This window comes from Rhinolophus ferrumequinum, chromosome 12, assembly GCF_004115265.2.
Source record: "Rhinolophus ferrumequinum isolate MPI-CBG mRhiFer1 chromosome 12, mRhiFer1_v1.p, whole genome shotgun sequence".
NCBI classification, from domain to species: domain Eukaryota; kingdom Metazoa; phylum Chordata; class Mammalia; order Chiroptera; family Rhinolophidae; genus Rhinolophus; species Rhinolophus ferrumequinum.
Window position 1 is genome coordinate 8,601,719 of NC_046295.1, and position 21,192 is coordinate 8,622,910.

General features: G+C 40.2%; 1 protein-coding gene across 1 annotated transcript in view; it reads right to left on the reverse strand.

Moving 5' to 3' along the window:
* The window catches only part of HSD17B3 (hydroxysteroid 17-beta dehydrogenase 3), a 53,122-nt gene extending 36,417 nt beyond the window's left edge, over positions 1-16,705 (reverse strand). Inside the window, exons 1-2 of the mRNA XM_033123539.1 lie at positions 16,505-16,705; positions 14,130-14,176 (exon numbers count right to left, since the gene is read on the reverse strand). Of these exons, the coding sequence (XP_032979430.1) occupies positions 14,130-14,176; positions 16,505-16,658 (201 nt within the window). The 5' untranslated portion in view covers positions 16,659-16,705. The remainder of the gene's footprint in view (positions 1-14,129; positions 14,177-16,504) is intronic.
* Between the last annotated feature and the right edge of the window lie 4,487 nt (positions 16,706-21,192).

A 21,192-nucleotide genomic window follows, 5' to 3' on the forward strand; every position in this document is an offset into this window, starting at 1 on the left:
CACACACACACACACACACACACACACACAGAGTCATGGCTTACTACAATGAACCTAGGATATTCAAAGCCTGGATCAGAAATTACATGGTTGAAGTCAAGCCTCACAAGAACAAAGCAATGAATCCAGGGGAACATAAAAATAATCAAAAGCTGCTGTTTTCATTTAAGGCAAGATGAAAGAGAATAAGCTGAGAGTGCAGCTGGGCTAATTTAGACTGGAGTAATTTGGACATTACGAAGAAGAATTTCCTTACTGAAATGGCATAAGGCACCATCATATATTGCCAACTAAGTGTGTGATGACAGTTAAGAATGGGGCAAGGCAGTTACTTTCCTTGGGTTGGTCTGAGGCAGAGATTGCCAAACAACTTGAATCCAAAGGCCAATTCTGTGCCATTACCTGTAGCTTCCAAGAAAACTGTCTTGACAGTATGTCTTTATTGTGACAATATCTCCATGCTATATCAAATGATCAAAGCAAAGTTGAGAACAGGATTTATGGTTGTGTGAAGTAGGATCCCATAGTGCTGACACGGGCAAAAACTAAATTCTGATGGAGACTGCTAGTGGGCCACTAAAACCTGTTCCCCCCTTCTTTCTGGGCATGTGACTAGATTACACCCCCAGCTTTTTCTGCCCTGGGTTTGGTCACAGGACTGAGTTTTGTCAATGTGCCTACAGGACACATTCATGCTCATGACCCAGCTCCAGCCTTGAAGAGCAAAGCAAATGCCCACAAGACAAGACATAAGGAACACAAAGCCACCTGCCAATCAGGAAAATCTGGATTGTCATTGGGTCTCTCAGTCACTACAGCCAACCTTTACCATTCTAGCAACATCCTTATTAACATATAAGTAAGGATATAGTCATGGAGTTTCTTTACCTTTACTGGAAGGAATCTCAAGACATTTTAAACACTGGTGACCTTTACAGAGAAGGGTAGGATAAAGGGCAGGGGTGGGTAGAGGCCTTTATTTCTTTTTTTATGCTTTTCTATGCCACGTAAATCTTCCAATTTCATGTCTACAATATAATATCTTTAACAGAATTATCTGGACAAAGAGACAAGTTTTTTTTCACTGTTTTCTTCTTTATACCACTTTGAATTAAATATATATATATATATATATATATATAATTAGCCATCAGGGAAATGCAAATTAAAACCGTAATGAGATATCACTACACAACTATCAGAATAGCTAAAACAAAAAAATTTAAAAATTAGTGACAACACCAAATGGGTGACTAATTCCATTGCTGGCTGGAAGGGCACAATCACTTTGGGAAACATTTTGGCCGTTTCTGAAAAAAACTAACCATGCAACTACTATACCACCCAGCAATTGCACTCAGAAAAGTAGAATTATGTTCACACATATGCAAATGTTTACAGCAGCTTTATTTGTATTGCCACAAACTGGAAATAACCTAGGTGTCCTTCAATGGATGAATGGTTAGACAAACTGTGGCACATCCACACCATGAATTGTGCTCAACACTGAAAAGGAACAAACGATTGACACAACCTAGATAAATCTGCAGAGAATTATGCTGAGTGAAAAACAAATTAATCCAAAGAGGTTACAAAGCATGATTCCCTTTACATAACATGCTTGAAATGACCAAATCGTAGAAATGGGGACCAGATCAATGGTTGCCACGTGTTAAGGAGGGAGGGGGATAGGAGGTGTGGGAGTGTTTGTAAAGGGCAACACAAGAGACCCTTGTGGTGACGAAACTATTCTGTATCTTGACTATCTCCATGCCAATAACCTGATTGTGATATTGCACATTAGCTTTGCAAGATGTTACCCTTGGGAGGAATTAGGTAAAGGGTGCACAGGAACTCTATTATTTCTTACAACTGCACATGAATCTACAATTATCTCAAAATAAAGGATTTAATTTTTTTTAAAGTTAAAAGAGAACAAAATAAGTACATGAATAGTAGATGACCATGCTTTTTCAAAGAGAGCAAGAATTGTGTATGGAGTGGGTGGGTGCTGCATGGGGTTTGGTGGGGGCTGAGGTGAGCTGGGAGACCGGGGGGCTGGCCCTACTTGGGCCCAGTTGGGCTGCTTTTTGTACAGGCCAGCATAGTTGCACATGCTCCCTCAGGGATCCGGTAACTGGGCATAGCTGACCGGGAACCCTGGATGGTCGGAACCCTGGGACACAGTACATTTGATGTCTTTATCTGACTGAAGCCCATTTGCTTGTTTGTAATTATTTGGATTTTCTTGTAGCCTCCAGTAATTAGAAGTAGATGAAGGCTACAGGTTCCCTTCCCTTTACACCCCAGCCAGCAGATGGTATGCTACAAAATGCAAGCAAGCCTCAGACCAAGTCTTACCACACAGAAACATTTATCAGTAAGCTGGCATCAAAACAGAACAAACCTGTTCCTATGGCTCAGCATAGTCCCAGCTCTCTGTCCCTTAGGCACTCAGAGAGCTTCCCATGAGCTTCACATGAAGGCTCATCACCCTAGATGGATATGATGGATATGAGACTGTCCTGGGGCAGGATGTAGTCAACCTTCTGGCTAGGTCAGGCGACAGAATCCTCCACTAAGAGGCAGGACACAGGACCACACCTGTTCAAGGCCAAGAATACCAGCCAAGAATATGAGTCTACTGTGCTCACAGATATTATATATGTTGTGTTTTTTAATGCAACAGGATTTTTTTTAATTGGGGAATATTGGAGAACAGTGTGTTTCTCCAGGCCCCATCAGCTCCAAGTCAAATTCTTGTCCTTCAATCTAGTTGTGGAGGGCACAGCTCAGCTCCAAGTCCAGTCGCTGTTTTCAATCTAGTTGCCGGGGGTGCAGCCCACCATCCCATGTGGGAATTGAACCGGCAACCTTGTTGTTGAGAGCTCGCACTCTAACCAACTGAGCCATCTGGCTGCCCACATCTTTTTTTATACAAGGGCAGAAGTGCCTGTACAATACTTCTGGCCAATCCACATATCTCAGACTTCACTTCCTCAGGAAAATCATTCATAATATCTCTTGGTTAAGGGACAAAACCCCTCTAATGAAAGTCCAGTTAGATAAAGCACAAATGTTGATGAACTTAAATTTAGCATATTTAAAAATTAGCTAAAAACTGACTTTAGCCAAGGTCCTGACAGAAACAGCACAGTCAAATTGGGTAACTTAAAGAGAGAGAGCTTAATAAAAGGACGATTTACAAAGTATGTGTAGGGTGTAGAAAAACCATGATAACCTGGGGATAATAACAGCAGGGCTGTTGTCACTTGTGGAACTGAAAGGCTTGAGGAATGAACAGTTACCAAGACTGGAGAAAGAGAGCTGTGTGGAGAGGGACACCTGTCAGAACTGCAACCTTCAGCAGAAGGACACAGCCAGCACTTCATGACCCACAGGAACAGAGCAGAAAAGAACACAGCCTCACTCTCCTTTCTCCCTCTTCCCTGTTGCCAGTGTCCCCAACTACCAAACCCAGCTGAAACCAGAGGCCAACTGAGCTCATTGCTGCAAGGTCTGCATTCCAGGGCACAGAGCAGGGTGAAGAGGACAGAGAATGGGTCCAGAGGAGCCAGTAGAAAAACCCAACACACACCCACCTCTGGGAGTTAACTTCAACTGTTAACCAACTGCTGCAGAAATGCAGGCAAAGACTTGCCAATCTTAAATACGAATTTACCATACGACCCAGTGATTCCACTCCTAGGTGATCTACCCAAGACAAATTGAAACATGTTCATACAAAAACTTGCATATGAATATTCACAGTGGCATTATCATATTGCCAAAAAATGGGAACAACCTAAAAACATTCATCAGCTGGTAAATGAATAAACAAATTATGGTCTATCCATACAATGGAATATTATTCTGCAATAAAAATGAAGGAACCACAGACACCTGCTACAACATGGATGAACCTCAAAAATATTATGCAAAGTGAAAGAAGCCAGTCACAAAGGACAACATATTGTGTGGTGACGTTTGTAGGAAATGTCTAGAAAGGATTAGTGGCAGCCTAGGGCTAAGGATGGGAAGGAAATATTAGCAGTGACCAGGTGTAAGGGATCTTTTCAGGACCTGATAAGTGATGGAAATGTTCTAAAGCTAGATGGTGATTGTGGTGAACAATTTGGATAATTTACCAAAAAATCATTGAATCATATACTTAAGACAGGTGAATTTTCTGCTATGTAACTTATATCTCAAGAAACTGTTTAAAATATAAAAATTAACTGACCCACATGCATGTCATATCATCTATGCTGAAGATTTTTAAAGTAAGTTACATTCATTTTAACAGGTGATCTTCAGTCATAACGTGTTGGACATGTAAAAAAGATATTATAATTAGGGGTGATAGTCTACATCTGTTGTTCCCTCTAAATAATTTATTTCTCATTATACTTATTTATTGGCAGTTTGGCCGGAACACTGCTATGGTTTAAAAGGAAAATAAACCACAGAAAAGCTCTCAAAGACTCTCCTGCTGATTTTAACTGACCCTAGATAAAGCTCCGTTCTGGCCAGACTGAGCAAAACAGGGGAAAGCAGGAAGCATATTCCCTAATAGAAACACATCTTCAGCTGTGCCTGTCTCATTCTTTCTGCTGGAAAACAAGTACCACGGACAAACTAACAAAGGAAAGTGAAACTTAAGGTAAACTATGCACTCTGGGTGCTGATGACAGTGTAAATTCATCGATTGTAACAACCGTCCCACTCTGGTGCGGGATGTCCGAGAGTAGGGCAGCCGAGCATTTGTGTGGGGGCAGGTGGTATGGGAAATCTCTGTACCTTCTACTCAATTTTGTGGTCAAGCTAAAACTTCTCTAAAAATAATAAATTCTATATAAAACTTTAAAATAAATACAAAATAAAAAGATTAAAAAATGAAAACCAAAGATTGTCCCATTTCAAGGGGGACTCTGCCAATGATATCCTGGAGTCTTCTCTCTCTCTCCATGGAAAATCCCTGCTCCCACCTCCAGCCCTCAACTTTGAGTCTTGGGATCCATCAAAAGATGGTTAAAGAAGTAAGCACCTTTGTCTTACAATTCACTTCATCAGTCTTCTGCAGGGTAGATTGTCCATTAAATGGGAAACAATTTGCATTTTCAGCACAAAAGATGCCCTCTGCCTGTTGAGCTTCCAGCCTCTCCTGAATTATGCCATTTCTCTCAAGAGCCATAGACATTTTAAAGTTTTCTTGTGAAGTAGTTTGGACTAGAAGGGGGGTGCAGAGAACCCTTGATTGCCTGGGTTGGCATTGTTCCCTTTGTCCACTTGAGCAGAGCTCAATCTTATTTCCAGAATGTCCAGGCTGACAGGTTCCATATGCAGATTTTGCTGCCCCCTTTTTCAGGGAGTTAAGCTACAGAAGTGCTCCCTTTCCCAGAATTCACTGCAGAGCACCATCCTAAAGAAGAATGGCTGCTGCCAAGATGAATGGGCCCTGTTTTCCTTCTAGTGTATGTTAAGGCCTGGGTCAAGGAAGGTGCTTGTCACTACTAATCTATAACAGGTGGTAGGAATGCCAGGGAAGACAGGGCTTCCTCTGTGTAACAGTGAATAAAGAAGCTTAGATTCAGGTGCTAAAGGAGGAAAAGTGGTGTGAAAAAGAGCGTGAAGCAGTGGTTTCAGACATGCAGCAGAGCAGGCCTACTTGTGTCCTTTCTCCCAGACCCATCCTTCTCCACATTTTTTTCCCACCTGCTTCCAGTATGCTTGAAATTCCTTTAGCAGGAGGTGATGTCTCTCTTGCCACTCTAAATATAAATATAGATTAAGTTAAAATGCAACATAGAACAGGCTTCTAGAAAGATGGAGTAAAAGTATTCTTCCCCTTTCATACCATGAAATGCAACTACAAAGTGCAACCTGAATATAATACATTAAAAAATAATAAGATTCTAAAAGATGGAGAGAAGAATATCAGCTAAAAGCTTCATATAGCCCATACTTACAGTCAGAGATGCTGTCAATTCAGAAACACACACATAAAAAGTACCAACAGAAGCCTGTTTCTAACGAAAGCACCAGAAAAGGGACAGCCTAGCAAGGCAGAAAACTTTAGATAATAACTGCTTTACTCCAAGCAAACAACTCAAAAAAATAAAAATAAAATCTATGGTCCTACCCCAACCCCTGCCCGCAAAGGCTGAGTGAGGAGCTAAGACTTTCATCTTGGTGATACAGCTGTAACAAGGGCCTCAACCCCCTGCTAGATTGGCATCAGAAAAGGCTGAATAGGAAGCTGGAACTTACATCCAACCATCTCCCACCCCCACCCCCTGCCATGGTCAGCAGAAACCTAAACATCTATTTCCACCTGGCAGTACCAAGGAACCCTTTCCCTGCCCTCTCCTCTCCCTTCTTCCTAGAATGATAACAGAGAACAAATAGTGGAGAGTCAGGACTTTCACCCATCATCCCAGTGGTAGTGAGGCTGCCTTCCCCAAGGACTACTGGAGGACTTGTGGGGAGCAGTTAGGAGGCACTTTTGCCCCTCCCATCTTGAGTGACCTAGTGGGGAGTGAGCACTCTCACTCCCACCCAGCAGTAACAAGGAGGCAGCACCCCCACAACGAAGGTCAAGTGGAAAACCTGGGCTCTACTTTATCTGGTAGGAACAAATCGGCACCCAGACCCCTGCTGCAGCAATTTGGTATAGGCCTAGAACAAAAGATTGAAATAAGATCTAGTATCTCATTACATAAAACCAAAATGTCCAAGATTCAATCAAAAATCACTCATTACACCAAGAACCAGGAGGTCTCAATTAGAGTGAAATAAAAACAATCAACAGGTAAAGAAAGGGAGATCCAAGATCACAGAGTAGATAAAGGTTCAGCTTGCCTCCTTTTGTGAAGACATTAAAATTACAACTAAATTATAGAACAATCAACCTGGAGAACCATCCGAAGTCTGGCTGAACAGAAGTTTTATAACTTAGAATATAAAGAAGAAGCCACATCAAGACTAGTAGGAGGGGCAGAGACAAAAAACGGGCTGGCCCCAAACATCTGTGTGGTGGTTGAAAATCAGGAGAAATATCTCAGCTGTTGAGGTTCTCCCCAGAGGAGTGAGGGACCCCAGCCCCACACCGACCTCCCCAGCCCAGAGTACTGGTGCCAGAAAGAGGAACACCCACAACAACTGGCTGCGAAAAACAGTGGGGGATTCCGACCATCTAGGTGGGATAGAAGGCTGCGGAAAACCCAGACATCTTCTTAAATGGCCGTGCACAGATTCTCTCACTCACAGGCACTCACCTTGGGCTCTGGCAAAAGGAGAGTAACTCAGGGGATGTCAGAGACATATGAGGGGCAGACTGAGGTGTGTGGCTTCAGAGCCAGGGCTGGACCACAGTTGCCATTTTCCCTGTGTGGGGTCCTTCTCCCGTGCAGCTGGCAGTCGGGCACCATCTTTCCTGTGTTGGCCTCCCCACAGCCCAAATCTGAATCTAATTGGGCTGGTGAGCAATGCTGCTCCCTCCTGCTGACTCACGAAGACCCCACTCCACCCAACTCACCCAACACCAGGGGCACTTTCTTGGTGAACAGCCAGCCCCATCCACATTGCACTTTCTTGGAAAACTATTGGAATTCATGGGCCCCAGGTGGGTGGTGACTGGCCTCAGTGTGCTCCAAGATTTTTGCTGAGTAGCTCCAGGCTCAGCACTGGCACCAAACCAGAGTCTACATTAACGTGTTAACCATAACTCATCCCACTCTATTGACTCCCTGAGACCCTGCCTCACCCAACTCACATGCTGCATGAGGCTTTATCAGTGGCTGAACCTGAACCTCAAGGGTGGCAGCAGGCCTCGGAGTGTCCTGGAAATTTGTGGGGATACTCCAAGACTGGTACTGGTGGTAGCCATCCTTGGTTCGCACCACAGCTTCTCTTACACACCTCCAGGGGTAGCACAGGTAGTGAACCATGAATCACTTTGTAGCTCCTAACAGGTAGTCCTAACTGATCACAGGTAGTAGGTGACCTGAGCCTGCACCAGAGTCCCTTGCAAGAGGCCCCAGAAGCAATATACTTGGAGGTTGGCTTTAGACCACAGCAGAACACTGCCCAATTAGCCCCATAAGCAGAATACCCAAAGGGCATTCTCAACAGGCACCAGAGCCCACTGGGGAAAATCCCACTCCATGGGGTAAGCCCCACACACAGCAGCCTGTAAGCTGTGGACATTGTCAAACCCCACAGCCAATCAACCTGAGAGTCAATCCAACCCACTGACATGCCAATAGCAATCAAGAGTTAACTATAACAGAAGGGCACACACAACCCACACAAAGGACACTCCTGGAACAGCTGTAACAGGTGATTAGGGAGACTGTTCCAGGGCCTCACGGGGCACTTACTACATAAGTCCACCCGGCCAAGGCTGGGAGACATAGATTTACCTAATACATAGAAACAAACACAGAGAAGCAGCCAAAATGAGGAAACAAAGAAATACAGCCCAAACGAAAGAACAGGAAAAAAAACTCCAGAAAAAGAACCAAACGAAATGCAAACAAGGAACCTAACAGAGACAGAGTTCAAAACAATGGTTATAAAGACGTTCAAGGAATTTAATGAGAACTTCAACAAAGAGAAAGCAAACATAAAAAAAGACATAGAAACCATTAAAAAACAACAACAGTCAGAAGTGAAGACTACAATAACTGAAGAATGCACTAGAGGGAATCACCAGCAGACTAGATGAAACAGAGGACTGAATTAACTATTTGGAAGACAAGGTAATAGAAAACACCCAATCAGAACAGCAAAAAGAAAACAGATTCCAAAAAAAATGAGGATAATTTAAGTGACTGAAGGGACAATATCAAGTATAACAACATTAGCATCATAGGTGTACCAGAAGGAGAAAATAGGAAGCCAAGGATTGAGAACTTATTTGAAGAAAAAATGACTGAAAACTTCCCTAACCTGGTGAAGGAATAGACATACAAGTTCAGTAAGCACAGAGTCCCAAACAAGATGAACACAAACAGGCCTACATCAAGACACGTTATAATTAGAATGGCAAATGTTAAAGATAAAAAGTACCAAGAGAAAGGCAACTAGTAACTTATGATGGAGCTCCCATAAGATTGTCAGCTGACTTTTCAACAGACATTTTGCAGGCTGGAAGGGATTGGCACAAAATAGTCAACATGATGGAAAGCAAGTACCTACAATCAAGTTTACTCTACCAAGCAAAACTATCATTTAGAATCGATGGACAGATGAAGAGTTTCCCAGACAAGAAAAAGCTAAAGGAGTTCATCATCACCAAACAAGGAATGTTAAGGGAACTTCTTTAAGATAGGGGGGAAAAAATCAAAATTATGAATAACAAAATGGCAATAGCTACATATGTATCAGCAATAACTTTCGATGTAAATGGATTAAATGCTCCATTCAAAAGAAATAGGAGGGCTGAATGGGAAAGAAAACACACAATGTTATATATAGGTCTGATGTGTTACAGAATTGTACATCTGAAACCTATGTAACTTTACTAACCATTGTTACTCCAATAAACTTTAATTAAAAAAAAAAACCCTTACATATGCTGCCTACAAAGAGAATCACTTCAGATTGAAAGACACATGCAGACTGAAAATAAAAGGATAGAAACAGTTATATCATGAAAATGTAAATTAAAAAAAAAAAAAGATAGGGTAGTAATACTTATACCAGAAAAAATACACTTTAAAACAAAGGCTATAACTAGAGACAAAAAAAGACTTAGTAATTCCACCTGAGGGTATTTATCTGAAGAAATCCAATCACTACTTTAAAGGCACATGTGCATCCATATGTTCATTATAGCATTGTTTACAATGGCCAAGATGTGGAGGCAGCCTGAGTGTCCATAGATGGATGAATAGATAAAGGGGAGGTGGTACATATATACAATGAAATGTTGCTCAGCCATGGAAGGGAATGGGTTCCTGCCATCTATGGTGGTATGGATGGATCTGGAGGATTCTGTGTTGAGTGGAGTGTAAGATAGAGAAAGACAGATGCAATGTGATTTCACTTATATAGAATCTAAAGAACAAAGTAAACAAACAAAACAGAAATAGGCTCGTAGATACAGAGAACATATTGATGGTTGCCAGATGGGGGTGGGGGTTGGAGATGAGTGAAAAAGGGGAAGGGATTAAGAAGTACAAATTGGTTGTTACACAGTAATCATGGGGATGTAGGGTAACATAAGGAATAGTCAATAATATTGTCATAACTATCTATGGTGTCATATTGGTACTACATTTATTGGAGTCATCGATGGAAGGGGGTTGGGGAACAGGGTGAAAAAGGTGAAGGAATTAAGACGTACAAACTAGTAGTTACAAAATAGTCATGGGGATGTAAACTACCGCATAAGGAATATAGTCAATAATATGGTAATAACTATAGTGCCAGGTGACTACTAGACTAATCAGGGGGATCATTTCTTAAATTACACAAATGTCTAACCACTATGTCGTAAACCTGAAATTAATATAAAATAATACTGAAAGTCAACTGTAATTGAAAAATTTTTTTAAAAGGGGGGAAATGTAAAGGGTAATAAAAGGTACAAATTTACAGGTATAAAACAAATAAGTCATGGGGATGTAATGTACAGCATGGGGATAATAGTCAATAATATTGTGGTAGCATCGTATGGTGTCAGATGGTTTCTGGATTTATCATAGTGATCACTTCTTTAGGTATATAAATGTTGAATAACTATGGTGTACACGTGAAACTTATAAAATATTTTATGTTAGCTATAGTTTAATAAAAGTCTTAAAAAAAAAAAAGCAGATGCCAACATTGAGATGACACAAATGTTAGAATTATCTGACTAGGATTTTAAAGCAGTTATAAAAACGCTTCAACAAGCAATGACAAACAATTAAAACAAATTAAAAATGGAAAGTTTCAGCAAAGAAATAGTATATATAAAGAAGAATGAAATGGAAATTTTAGAAATTTTTAGAAACTGAAAAATACAATGAGCAAAATTAAAAATTGGATGGATGGGCTCAATAGCAGAATGGAGGGGACCAAGGAAAGAATCAGAGAACTTAAAGATAAAATGATAAAAATTACTAAATATAAACAACAAAGAAAAAATACACTAAAAAAATGAACAGCATCTCAGAGACCCATTGGACTGACTATAAGAAAGATCTAACATCCTTGCATTGGAGTCCCAGAATAAAAGAGGGAGTAATATTCAAAAAAATAATGAATGAACAATTTCCAAATTTGTGAAAAGACATAAACTTAAAAATTCAATAGGCTGAGTGAAACTCAAACAAGATAAACCCAAAGAAATCCAAACAAAGAAACATAATAACTAAACTTCTGAAAACTAAAGACAAAGAAAAAAAATCTTGAAAGCAGTGAGAGAGAAACAACACCTTGCTTAAAGCAGGAAAACAATTCAAATGGCATTGAACTTATCAGAAACTATAGAGGCCAGAAGGAAGTAGCAAAACATTTTTAAAGTGCTGAAAGAAAACAATTTTCAACATAAATCCTATATCCAGCAAAATTATCATTCAGGAATGAAGGAGAAGTTGAGACATTCTCTGATGGAAAGAAAACAAAGAGAATTTGTCACCAGCAGACTTACCCTAAAAGAATAGCTAAAGGAAGTTCTATAAACAGAAAGGATAGAATAAAAGAAAGAGTATTGGAACATCAAGAAGGAAGAACAATAGAAAGAGTGAAAATATGGGTAAGTACAATACATTTTCCTTCTTTAAAAAATAAGCAATATATGGTAAAGGAAACAGTTTTATAATCCAATAATAGTAGCTGACCTTGGAAAGCTTACTCTGTGCAAAGCATTTTGCCTGCCTCAGACCATTTAACCTTTACAAAAGCCCAGGTGGGATTGTCATCACCTCCAGTTCATTGTTGTGGAAATTCTGCAGTGAGCTTGGGAGGCACAGTTTGAACACAAAGATGGCAAATCGATTCCCAGCCTCAGGCTCTTAACCCTTACAGTCCACAGTATCCCAGACTTCCCATTACTTTCCTTGGATCAGCAGTTATCAGGGAAACAAGAATGGGCTCTCTGGAAGAGAGCCTGCATGAAGGAGAGGTAGGGGCCCAGAAAATTGTCTGAAACAGCCTTCAAAAAGAACAAAAGGAAACAAAGGAAAAAATTCTACAAGGAGAAGAGCAAAGCAAGAATTAGTCTAGAACAGAAACAGAAATCAGTACTTGAAGGCTCTTGGGAGGTATCTTTTGTGCTGGTAAAGACTGGGAGCCCAGAAACCATGTGTGACTTGTCCAAAATCTCCAGACAGTGTCAAAGTGAGGACTGGAACCCACATCTCCTGACCCCCAGGCCATCGCTTTTGAAAACAGTAAAGAAACCAATGGCTAAGAAGAGATTCAATAGGGGTCTCCTCTAAGTAGGAAAACACATGTGAGTCTTCATCATATGTCAAGTGTACTACAAGTAGGTCAGGTCAGCATGCATTTGAGAAAAGAACCTGGAAAATCATAAAGAAAGAACCTGAATTTCTTGGCAATCCAGAGAACTGAGAGGTAAGGCCATGGCTCTTTTGAATGAGGGATTAGGCCCTTTCCAGAAACCTGGTCTAAGGTAAAAAATAGTTACATAAAGGATGATATAGTTTTAATGTAAATAGCTAAAAAAAGCTTTCCTTCTGAATTTTTGAGTATAGAAGACACAAGTCTTTGGAAAGTGGTTGCTGAGTGGTCTCCCCAACCTTAATACTCAAATATGATCATTCCTCTGCTGAGGGTCGGGCACTAGTAGTCATCAGAAAGTTCTATATGTGAATTAAGATAAGAGCAAAGACTCTTAGCTCAAAACACCGGTTGAAGCCAAATGTTAGTACTAAAGAAATTATCATCAGGGGATGGAGGATACAGACCCATCAGAGGCTGGAGGATGGGGGCAGACCCAAAAGACTTGCACTAGTTTTCTTAACTGGCATGATTAAAGTCCCAAAAGTTTCTATCTAATTTCTAATATCAAGTGCCTCCCGTACACCTTGCCCTGTCCATCTCACACAAGATGGATTGGCATCTATCATGATGCAGGCCTTTGGAGACAAGAAAACACATGGATAGTACACCAGTGTTGAATGTAGTTTTTGTAACTGAAGTGCATTTCAGTATATTTTTAAGGTATTAATGACTTTCCTTCCTTTTTTGTTTAAAGAAGGGCACAGCTCAAAGTGGCCCATGCGGGGATCAAACCGGAAACCTTGGTGTTAGTAGTAACACGCTCTAACCAACTGAGCTAACCTGTCACCCGTGTTATTGATTTTTTTAACAGCCATCCTCATAATTTCCAGGATTCATTCTGTTTCTTTTGTATTTTAAATGGTTCTAGAGGTCAGTGTAATAGATACTAGGAAGAAATAAAATATATAGGAATTCCAGGAAACAATACTTCATTAATGAAAATGTGGAATTTGTAATAATAATAATATATAAAACTACATATGCTATAATGTATTTTTTAAAGTATAACTACCCATCTATTATCTGTCTATCTTCTATCTATCTATCTATCTACCTATCTGTCTGTCTATCTATCTATAAAGAAACAAGAAGCCTGGAGAGAAATACTGAAAGACGCTAATCATATTCCAGTGACTCCCGGCCCAATCGTATCCTGTCTTTATATAGTATTTTGTAATGCCCATTAATCTTCTTGAAATTAAAGTCATAGATAATATCTCCTGCCTACCCAAATAATTTTTAAATCAATATATGTCCTAGCTATAATGTAAAGGATAAATAACAGAAAGATAGTTTATAATTTTTTAAATTGTGTTTACATATACAAATGCTTATGGTACAGTTACACTAGAATATAACAATACCCCATGAATTTTTAAAACAACTCTAAAAAGGAGATACTGTCACCTTTGAATATCATTATATATTTTTTAAAAGGTATCCAGGGAGTGAAATTATGACTTTCAAATTTACTTTTTTACAAAAAATATTTTCCTTCATCAGTGAATGTCTATTACCTTTACAATCACAAAACTGGTGCTTGGGGTGGGTGTCACATGACTATAATGTGTTCAATACAAGGGGAGGAGAAAGTCTGGAAGAACACAACTTACCTCAAATGAATAAGCTTTCCCAATCCCATCTCCTGCTCCAGTGATCACTACAAAAAGCAGAAAAGGTTTTAAGGGATAAAATTAATCTTTCAAGTCCTCTTTCTCACTGGCTACATTTTCTTGCAGGCCTACTCTCTAGGACACTTAATATGCCAAAGAAGCGCCCTCCTGCTCCCTACTCCCACCCTGCTCAACTGTAAAGTTCCCAGCCCTCAACTTCCTTACTGACTGTTCAAAATGAAACTTTTTTTTTCTTTTTCCTTTGGAAGGGTTGGTGAGGCCATGAAAAACACACTCCAAAATGAAACAAAGAACTTCAGCAAGGGAGAATTTCATTCAGACTCCATAAGGGTTTGGACATTTCTAAGCCTTAATTCATCAAGGGCAAGCAGTGTACCCTATTATCTTTCTACCCACACACTCAACTGTCACTGCAAGGACATTTCAAGTTTCCTGCTAAAAGTTGAGTTCTCTCCCACACAGAACAGCAGCAATCAAAGCCTGGAAGATAGGGAACTTAGCAAAGAGGAAAGTACAGAAAGACAAAACGAGAATGAAATAAAATGAAGGGACCTGAAGAATTTATGCTCAAAGGACCTACTGATTCATATAGAACAATCTGATTGGCCTTCTAATTCTTTTACATTCAACAGTTCATGCATATTTAATGACTGAGCTCTAGGATAGACCTCATTCGGTGAATGTCACAATTTCAAAATGCACTACAATTCAGTAAATACATATCTGCAATTTACTTTTGCACCAACAATTAAAAGGTCTGCTTTCCAAGCATGTGAACAAAAGGCACATATACATTTAGTTTACTTGAGAGTGAGAGCAGGCCCAGTTGTACAAGCTTTGAGCAGCACACTGGCAGAATCACCCTGATTTGAATAACTGCTAATGATTTGATCTGTTTATTTGTGTACTTTTAAATGAACCCATGCCTATTTCCCGTTCCTCTTGATAGAGGTATTATGTTCAGGGTCATCTTTTGCCTCACCTTCCCTTCTATTACAGGGGCCAATTGTCAAAATCACCAATACAAGGACTGCACTATGGTTAACATTATAACATCAGTCAACAGCTGGTATCTATTGAGTGCTTCCTTTCTGCCATGCACTGTTTCAAGTGTTTTAGATGCATTGTCTCATTTTATATTATTCAAAACAAGCCTCTAATGCAGGCGCCATCATTATTCTTAGTTTATAGATGAGGAAGCCAAGGGAGAGAAAGTTCTTAACTCCATCAAGGTCACATTGCTAAAAATGATGATAATGGGATTTGAACCCAGGCTGTCTGACTTTGGGGCCCCAAGTCTATAAAGATATACCAATGACGTAATTAGGAAATCCACCGCAGAGCTGTGAGGAGTTTAAAACGTTCGTCTCTAGTAATTCAATTTGCTTCTTGCTCCCCCACCCTTGAAATATACTTTCTATCCAATATTAGTCTGTGCCCAAAGACATTTTACTCTTGTTGATGATAACTCTATTCAGTACTGACTCAGTATTGAATAATTATTTTTAACAGTGCAAATGCCCATGCTCTTATTTATCTGGAATTCAAATTTAACTGAGTATCCCGTATTTTATCTGGCAGCTCTCTAATGTTGTTTACAATCTCTTTTATTTAGCCTGGAATAGTATTCCTAAAGCCACTTAAACTTTCTTTTTCTTTTTAAGTTGTTGGATTTCTTGGTGTCCAACTTGGAAATGTAACGTTAGCACTTCATTCAAGGAGATGCTGAAACCGTAGCCTCATGCCCTTTACCTTAAACCCAGTCATGGAGCTAGAACTGCCAGATGGCAGTTCTAGGAGATAAATCAGTCAAGGCAGCAATTACCCTACTTGGAACACAATGCTGATCCAGATTCCATCTATCTTAAAAACGTGTCTCCATAAAGATCTTTGTTACTTTGATCTCATGATACCCTCACTTTCCAAAGGGCTCAGAAAAATTTTTTTAAGTAAAGTGAATTAAAATTATTTGTATTTCAGAATTTTAAAGTGCCCTTTAACAAAGCAGAAGTCCTCTAGGCTTTTGAAAATCTGGAGAAGAGGCTGCAGAAGTTTCTGCAGCATTTATTGTATGCATCGTGAGAAATGCCAAAAGAAAGCCCAGGTAGCGAGAAGGAGCAGATAGGCTCATGGGCGGCAATCCAGTCACATTCCTCCCTAGTCATCTCCTCAGGCTGCACAATTGTTTTTCAGACAATTCTAATTTCACTCATGCTTTCCAACACCCCCAAATTAAAATCACCCAAAGAAATTACATCTTTGCTCTCAAACGGAAAAGATGCAATATATCTTTTGAGACATAAATAATAATAAGCAGGAACAGCGAAAAACAAAAGATGGAATGCTTTCTTTACCTGCCCACTGTCCCATTGACTTCAAGAAAGATCTCGGCAAAACTTTCCAGAAGTGCAGGAAAACACATTTGGAGAATCTCACACACTTTACCAGGTAGACCACGCACACCAGCAGCCCTACAAAAATGAAGAACTGTTCTATAACGTTGCCCATGATGGCACCGCAGCAGATACCGTTTCAAGTCTGGCCCAGGCCCTCTGCAGGTCTCCTAAGTCATGGCTGTTCTGGGAGGCGTGTCACCTTTTAGTCACCAGGTGCATTCCATCAGTGGAAACTTTTAGATTAGAATAACTTTGTTACACAATCACCTGATTCACAGGCTTTGGAATAAAGTATTCTTTCTAATATCTTTACAGCACTGTTGGGCTTTTGTGACCGTGGGAGAGCTGGTGAAGGAGTAAAAGGCGGACATGAAGAAAGATAAAGCCTGGACGAAATTAAAATGGTAGCCCAAGGTTCTCTCCCTTATTCTTATTTGGAAGCTTACAAGGATGCTAAAAGGGTGCAAAATCCTGTAAGTCATTTATTCAGCAAATATTTGTTGACTGCCAGCCTACCAGGTGGCACCACTGTTGAAGGCATTGGGAATATACAATAGTAAACAAGACGAGGCCACTGCCTGGGGGTAGCTGAGATTCTAGTAGGAGAGACAAATGATATACAAATAGCTAAGATAATAGCAGATATCACTGCCATGAAAAATGCTACTGAGTGTCCTGTTAGAGTGACTAGTGAGCAAATATGTTAGAGAAGGTGTTCAGGAAGGAATTCTGTGAAGATGTGGCACTTTGAGCTGAAATCTGAATGAAATGTAAGAGCCAGCATGCAAAGATGAGGTTCCCCCTCCAGGCTAAGGAACAGGGAGTACAGATTCCCTGAAAGGAGAAAGATCCATGTACTTGAGGAATAAATGACACAGTAGAGGGAGCAGTCTGTGGAGAACAAGGGAAGGAAGAATAAAGTATGCTGGAGGTGTGGGGAGCAGCCCGATCCCCTTGGTGTAGAGTCTTAGACTTTAGTCTACGAGCAACAGGAAGCCACTCACTGAAGAGGCTTAGACAATGGTCTCATATAATCTGAATTACACTTTTAGAAGATCACTCTGGATGCTGAAAAAGATGACCTTTTGTGGGTGGAGATGGAGGGTGGGCATGACAACTAAAGCAGGGGGAGTGAGACTATGACATTCATCCAAAAAGAGCATCCCAATATTCAGTCCTTGACCTTTTTCTCTTCTCTATCCATGCTCGTGTGTTTGGTGGCATTACCCCATCTCTTGACTTTAAGGACTCTATGTGCTGAAGACCCCAAATGCACAACTTCAGTGGTAACGCAGACTGGTCATCCAGACTTGCATATCCAGCTGCCTACTTGACACCTCCATTTGAATGCCTAATAAGCATCTCAATCTTAATATGTCTAAAATTGGTTTCTGGTATTATCTCCAAATGTCAAAACCTGCACCTCGCTGATTTCCCTATCTCAGCAACTCTTATCATCCATCTGTTTAGGTTAAAAATCTTGAAAATACCCTTGACTCCTCTCTTTCTCTCATATCCCTCAGCCAATCTGTCTCCTGTTGGATGTTTCCAGTTTTAGATTATGCAGAAAACAGTGCTACAGATATTGTTGTATTTGTACTCTTCAACACCTATGTAAGTCTCTCTCTCTCTCTCTCTCTCTCTCTCTCTCTCTCTCTCTCTCTCCCCCCCCCCCCCACCTCCTTCTCACATATACACACACACGATTGCTGGTCACATATGTTAATCATGTACAACTCCAACTTTACTAGGATATCAGTCAGATCCACTCAGGAGACACAAACAAAACAGCAACTTGAACAGGGACTACTCAATATAAAATTATTAATTATTTATAGGGAATTAGCTACTAAAAAGTCACAAAAGAGAACTCAAAAGAACACCCAAGGGCTGAAGGAGAGTATCTAAGGAACAAACTCGGAAGGAGGCCCTTGGCTTTGGGCGGCCAATGTGACCAATGGTTGCTAGCCTGGAAATGGTATATCCAAGGCAGGGATATTGCCACGAAAGGGCAACCTAGTCTTCTCACAGAGGAGATTCACAAGGCAGAGATAGACTTGCCGGACTGTGATCCGAGGGATGAGCAAATCCATGTCTCAATAGGAAAATGGGGCTCATCCTGGTCTCCTGTCTTGCAGAACTTCTGGTTCACAGATGGCTCAGCAATGGGACAGCACAGCTTTCAGATGGGACAGCAGCAGCTTTCAGGCCAGAGGACGGGGTCATTCTCAAGGAACAAGGTGAGAGCAATTCTGCTCAACATGCAGAGCTCATAGCTGTGGTGTTGGCAGTGAGACACTCAGTACAGGAAAAGCAACCTACGGTCAGAATTTTTACTGACTCCTGGGCAGTTGCTAATGAATTACAATTTGGTCACAAAGATGGAAAAAGACAGATTTCAAAATTAATGGCAGAGAAGTCTGGTCAAGGGATTACTAGAAAGACCTAAGCCTATTGGCTGAACAGATTAAAATCTTAGTCACATATAGATCAGCACATAGAAAGGGAGAAACACCAGAAGAATACTATAATAACATTGCAGACTCTCTCACCAAAGAATCAGAGATAAGGGTATAATCTAAGGACTCACTATCTAGGCCAAAGAGACAAATCAAATTTCCTATTAAATATTAGGACTTATATGATACAACTGGAGCATTTAAGGTTCCTAATGAACCAGACAAAACACAATCCTTAGACCCCAAAACACATCCACATAGACCACAGAGGGAGCGTAAACCTAGAGGTCATCTAAAGGACTATATCACTCATGCAACACCAGTTACAGAACAAAAACCTATTATTGTTGGTGATACTATTAAATAGATCCATAATAACTTAGGGCCTTTAGGAACACATTCCCTTTATAATTGGCTGACTAAAAGAGGTTTACAAATTCCATGGCAACGCATTAAGCATATTATTTCTACATGCGTTGACTGCAAAACATTTAGTGACAGATATAGATACAAAGAACCACCTGATACTACATCTATATGCACTTTTAATTTTCTTTGTCGAATTGATTTTATTGGACCATTAACACATTCATACATCCAAAAATATGCATGCACCTTGGTGGATAAATATTCTGGCATAGGAGTTGCTTTAGCCTGTCACAACCCACATCGAGGGCAGCCCAAGGAGCAATTCTTCGATGGTGTTATTTCTATGGACCACCTAAGATTATTGAAAGTGATCAAGGATCACATTTTAGCTCCACAGCAACTAAAAAACTGGCACAACTTTTAGAAATCCAATGGCAATATCATTTGCCTTATAATCCCACTGCTTCCGGCAATATTGAAAGATTCGATGGACTTTAGAAAACGGAACTAAAATTACTAGGGCAACATTCTTCTTTTCAATTGGCACTGGATGTTGCATATTTCCATTTAAATCAAAGGGAAAGACTTGGTCGTGAGCCACCTCACTCTTATCTAAATTGCTCACCAGATACTGTCGATTTGCCAATTGACAACAAACCTTGTAAATTTCCTCATAAAGTCACCATTAAGGATCATAAAAATAAAGGATATAATCGCTGATGGAGGAGGGAGTACTTATTGGACTTCCGGAGGACGTGGACAGTTACAGCTCCACAAAGCCAACCAAATCTCCCCAAACTTTTAAGTATTGCTGCTTTTTATCCACGCACTTGTAAAAACTCAACAACTACAACAAGAACAACATGAGCAATCAGAACAAAATTTTTTCTCTCTTAGATCCCAGTACTTAGAAAACCAGCTAAGAAGATGCTGTGATAAAATGTACACTTTGCTGCAGCTTGCCTATGCTGACATTCAGAGACTCCTCAATTATGGTATTGCATCTACTAGTTCTTGGAGCACTTCTTCTCTGTTAGAAATGGATTATTCCAGGCCATCTGAATGGTGAACGTCAGATCAATCTAATAGAATAAATATATACAGCTTCAGTACTTTTCTATGGCATTTATACTACACCCGTCATAATTCAGGGACAAACTTTGTTCCCCTTGAAAGCCCCTTTTATCTACAAAGCTATTACCTTTTTAGAGAGCTTATTCATCCTTTCACTTCATCTATTTACTTCACTATGCAACCTGTGGAAGTTACCTTTCCCGATATTTCTATGGTACAAATTGAAACCCCAACACTTGTAAAGAGCTTGGGTGATGACTCATGGATTTTGTGTACACGCAACATATCTCAGTTATTCTATTTTAATTGTACAGCCATGTCAAACAACAATTTAACCTTTACAGCTTGCATTCATGTTTTGAATGTTATTAATATTACTTTTATTGGTCATAGTTACATGACCTCCACAAATACACATTTACCATACCGCTTCCTTCTACCCACAGATACTAGCAAACCAATTCCTTGGATTAATTCCACCACAGTCAAGAAAGCTATTCATCAAAATTTGGACATACTAAAAACCACTCATGATGACACCATTAAACACCTCCATGCATTGGAGGCACATACAACCAAAATATAGTCATTGGTTTATACCATGAATGCAGGGTTAGCTAAGGGAGGCATGGCCACTGAATTAAGTACACCCTGTTCCTTTTGGGGACTCATTAAGAGATCCGTGCGCCTACACACTTGTTCTGACTCATGGAGCACACATAACCCTTTGTACTTCTTTCGCAA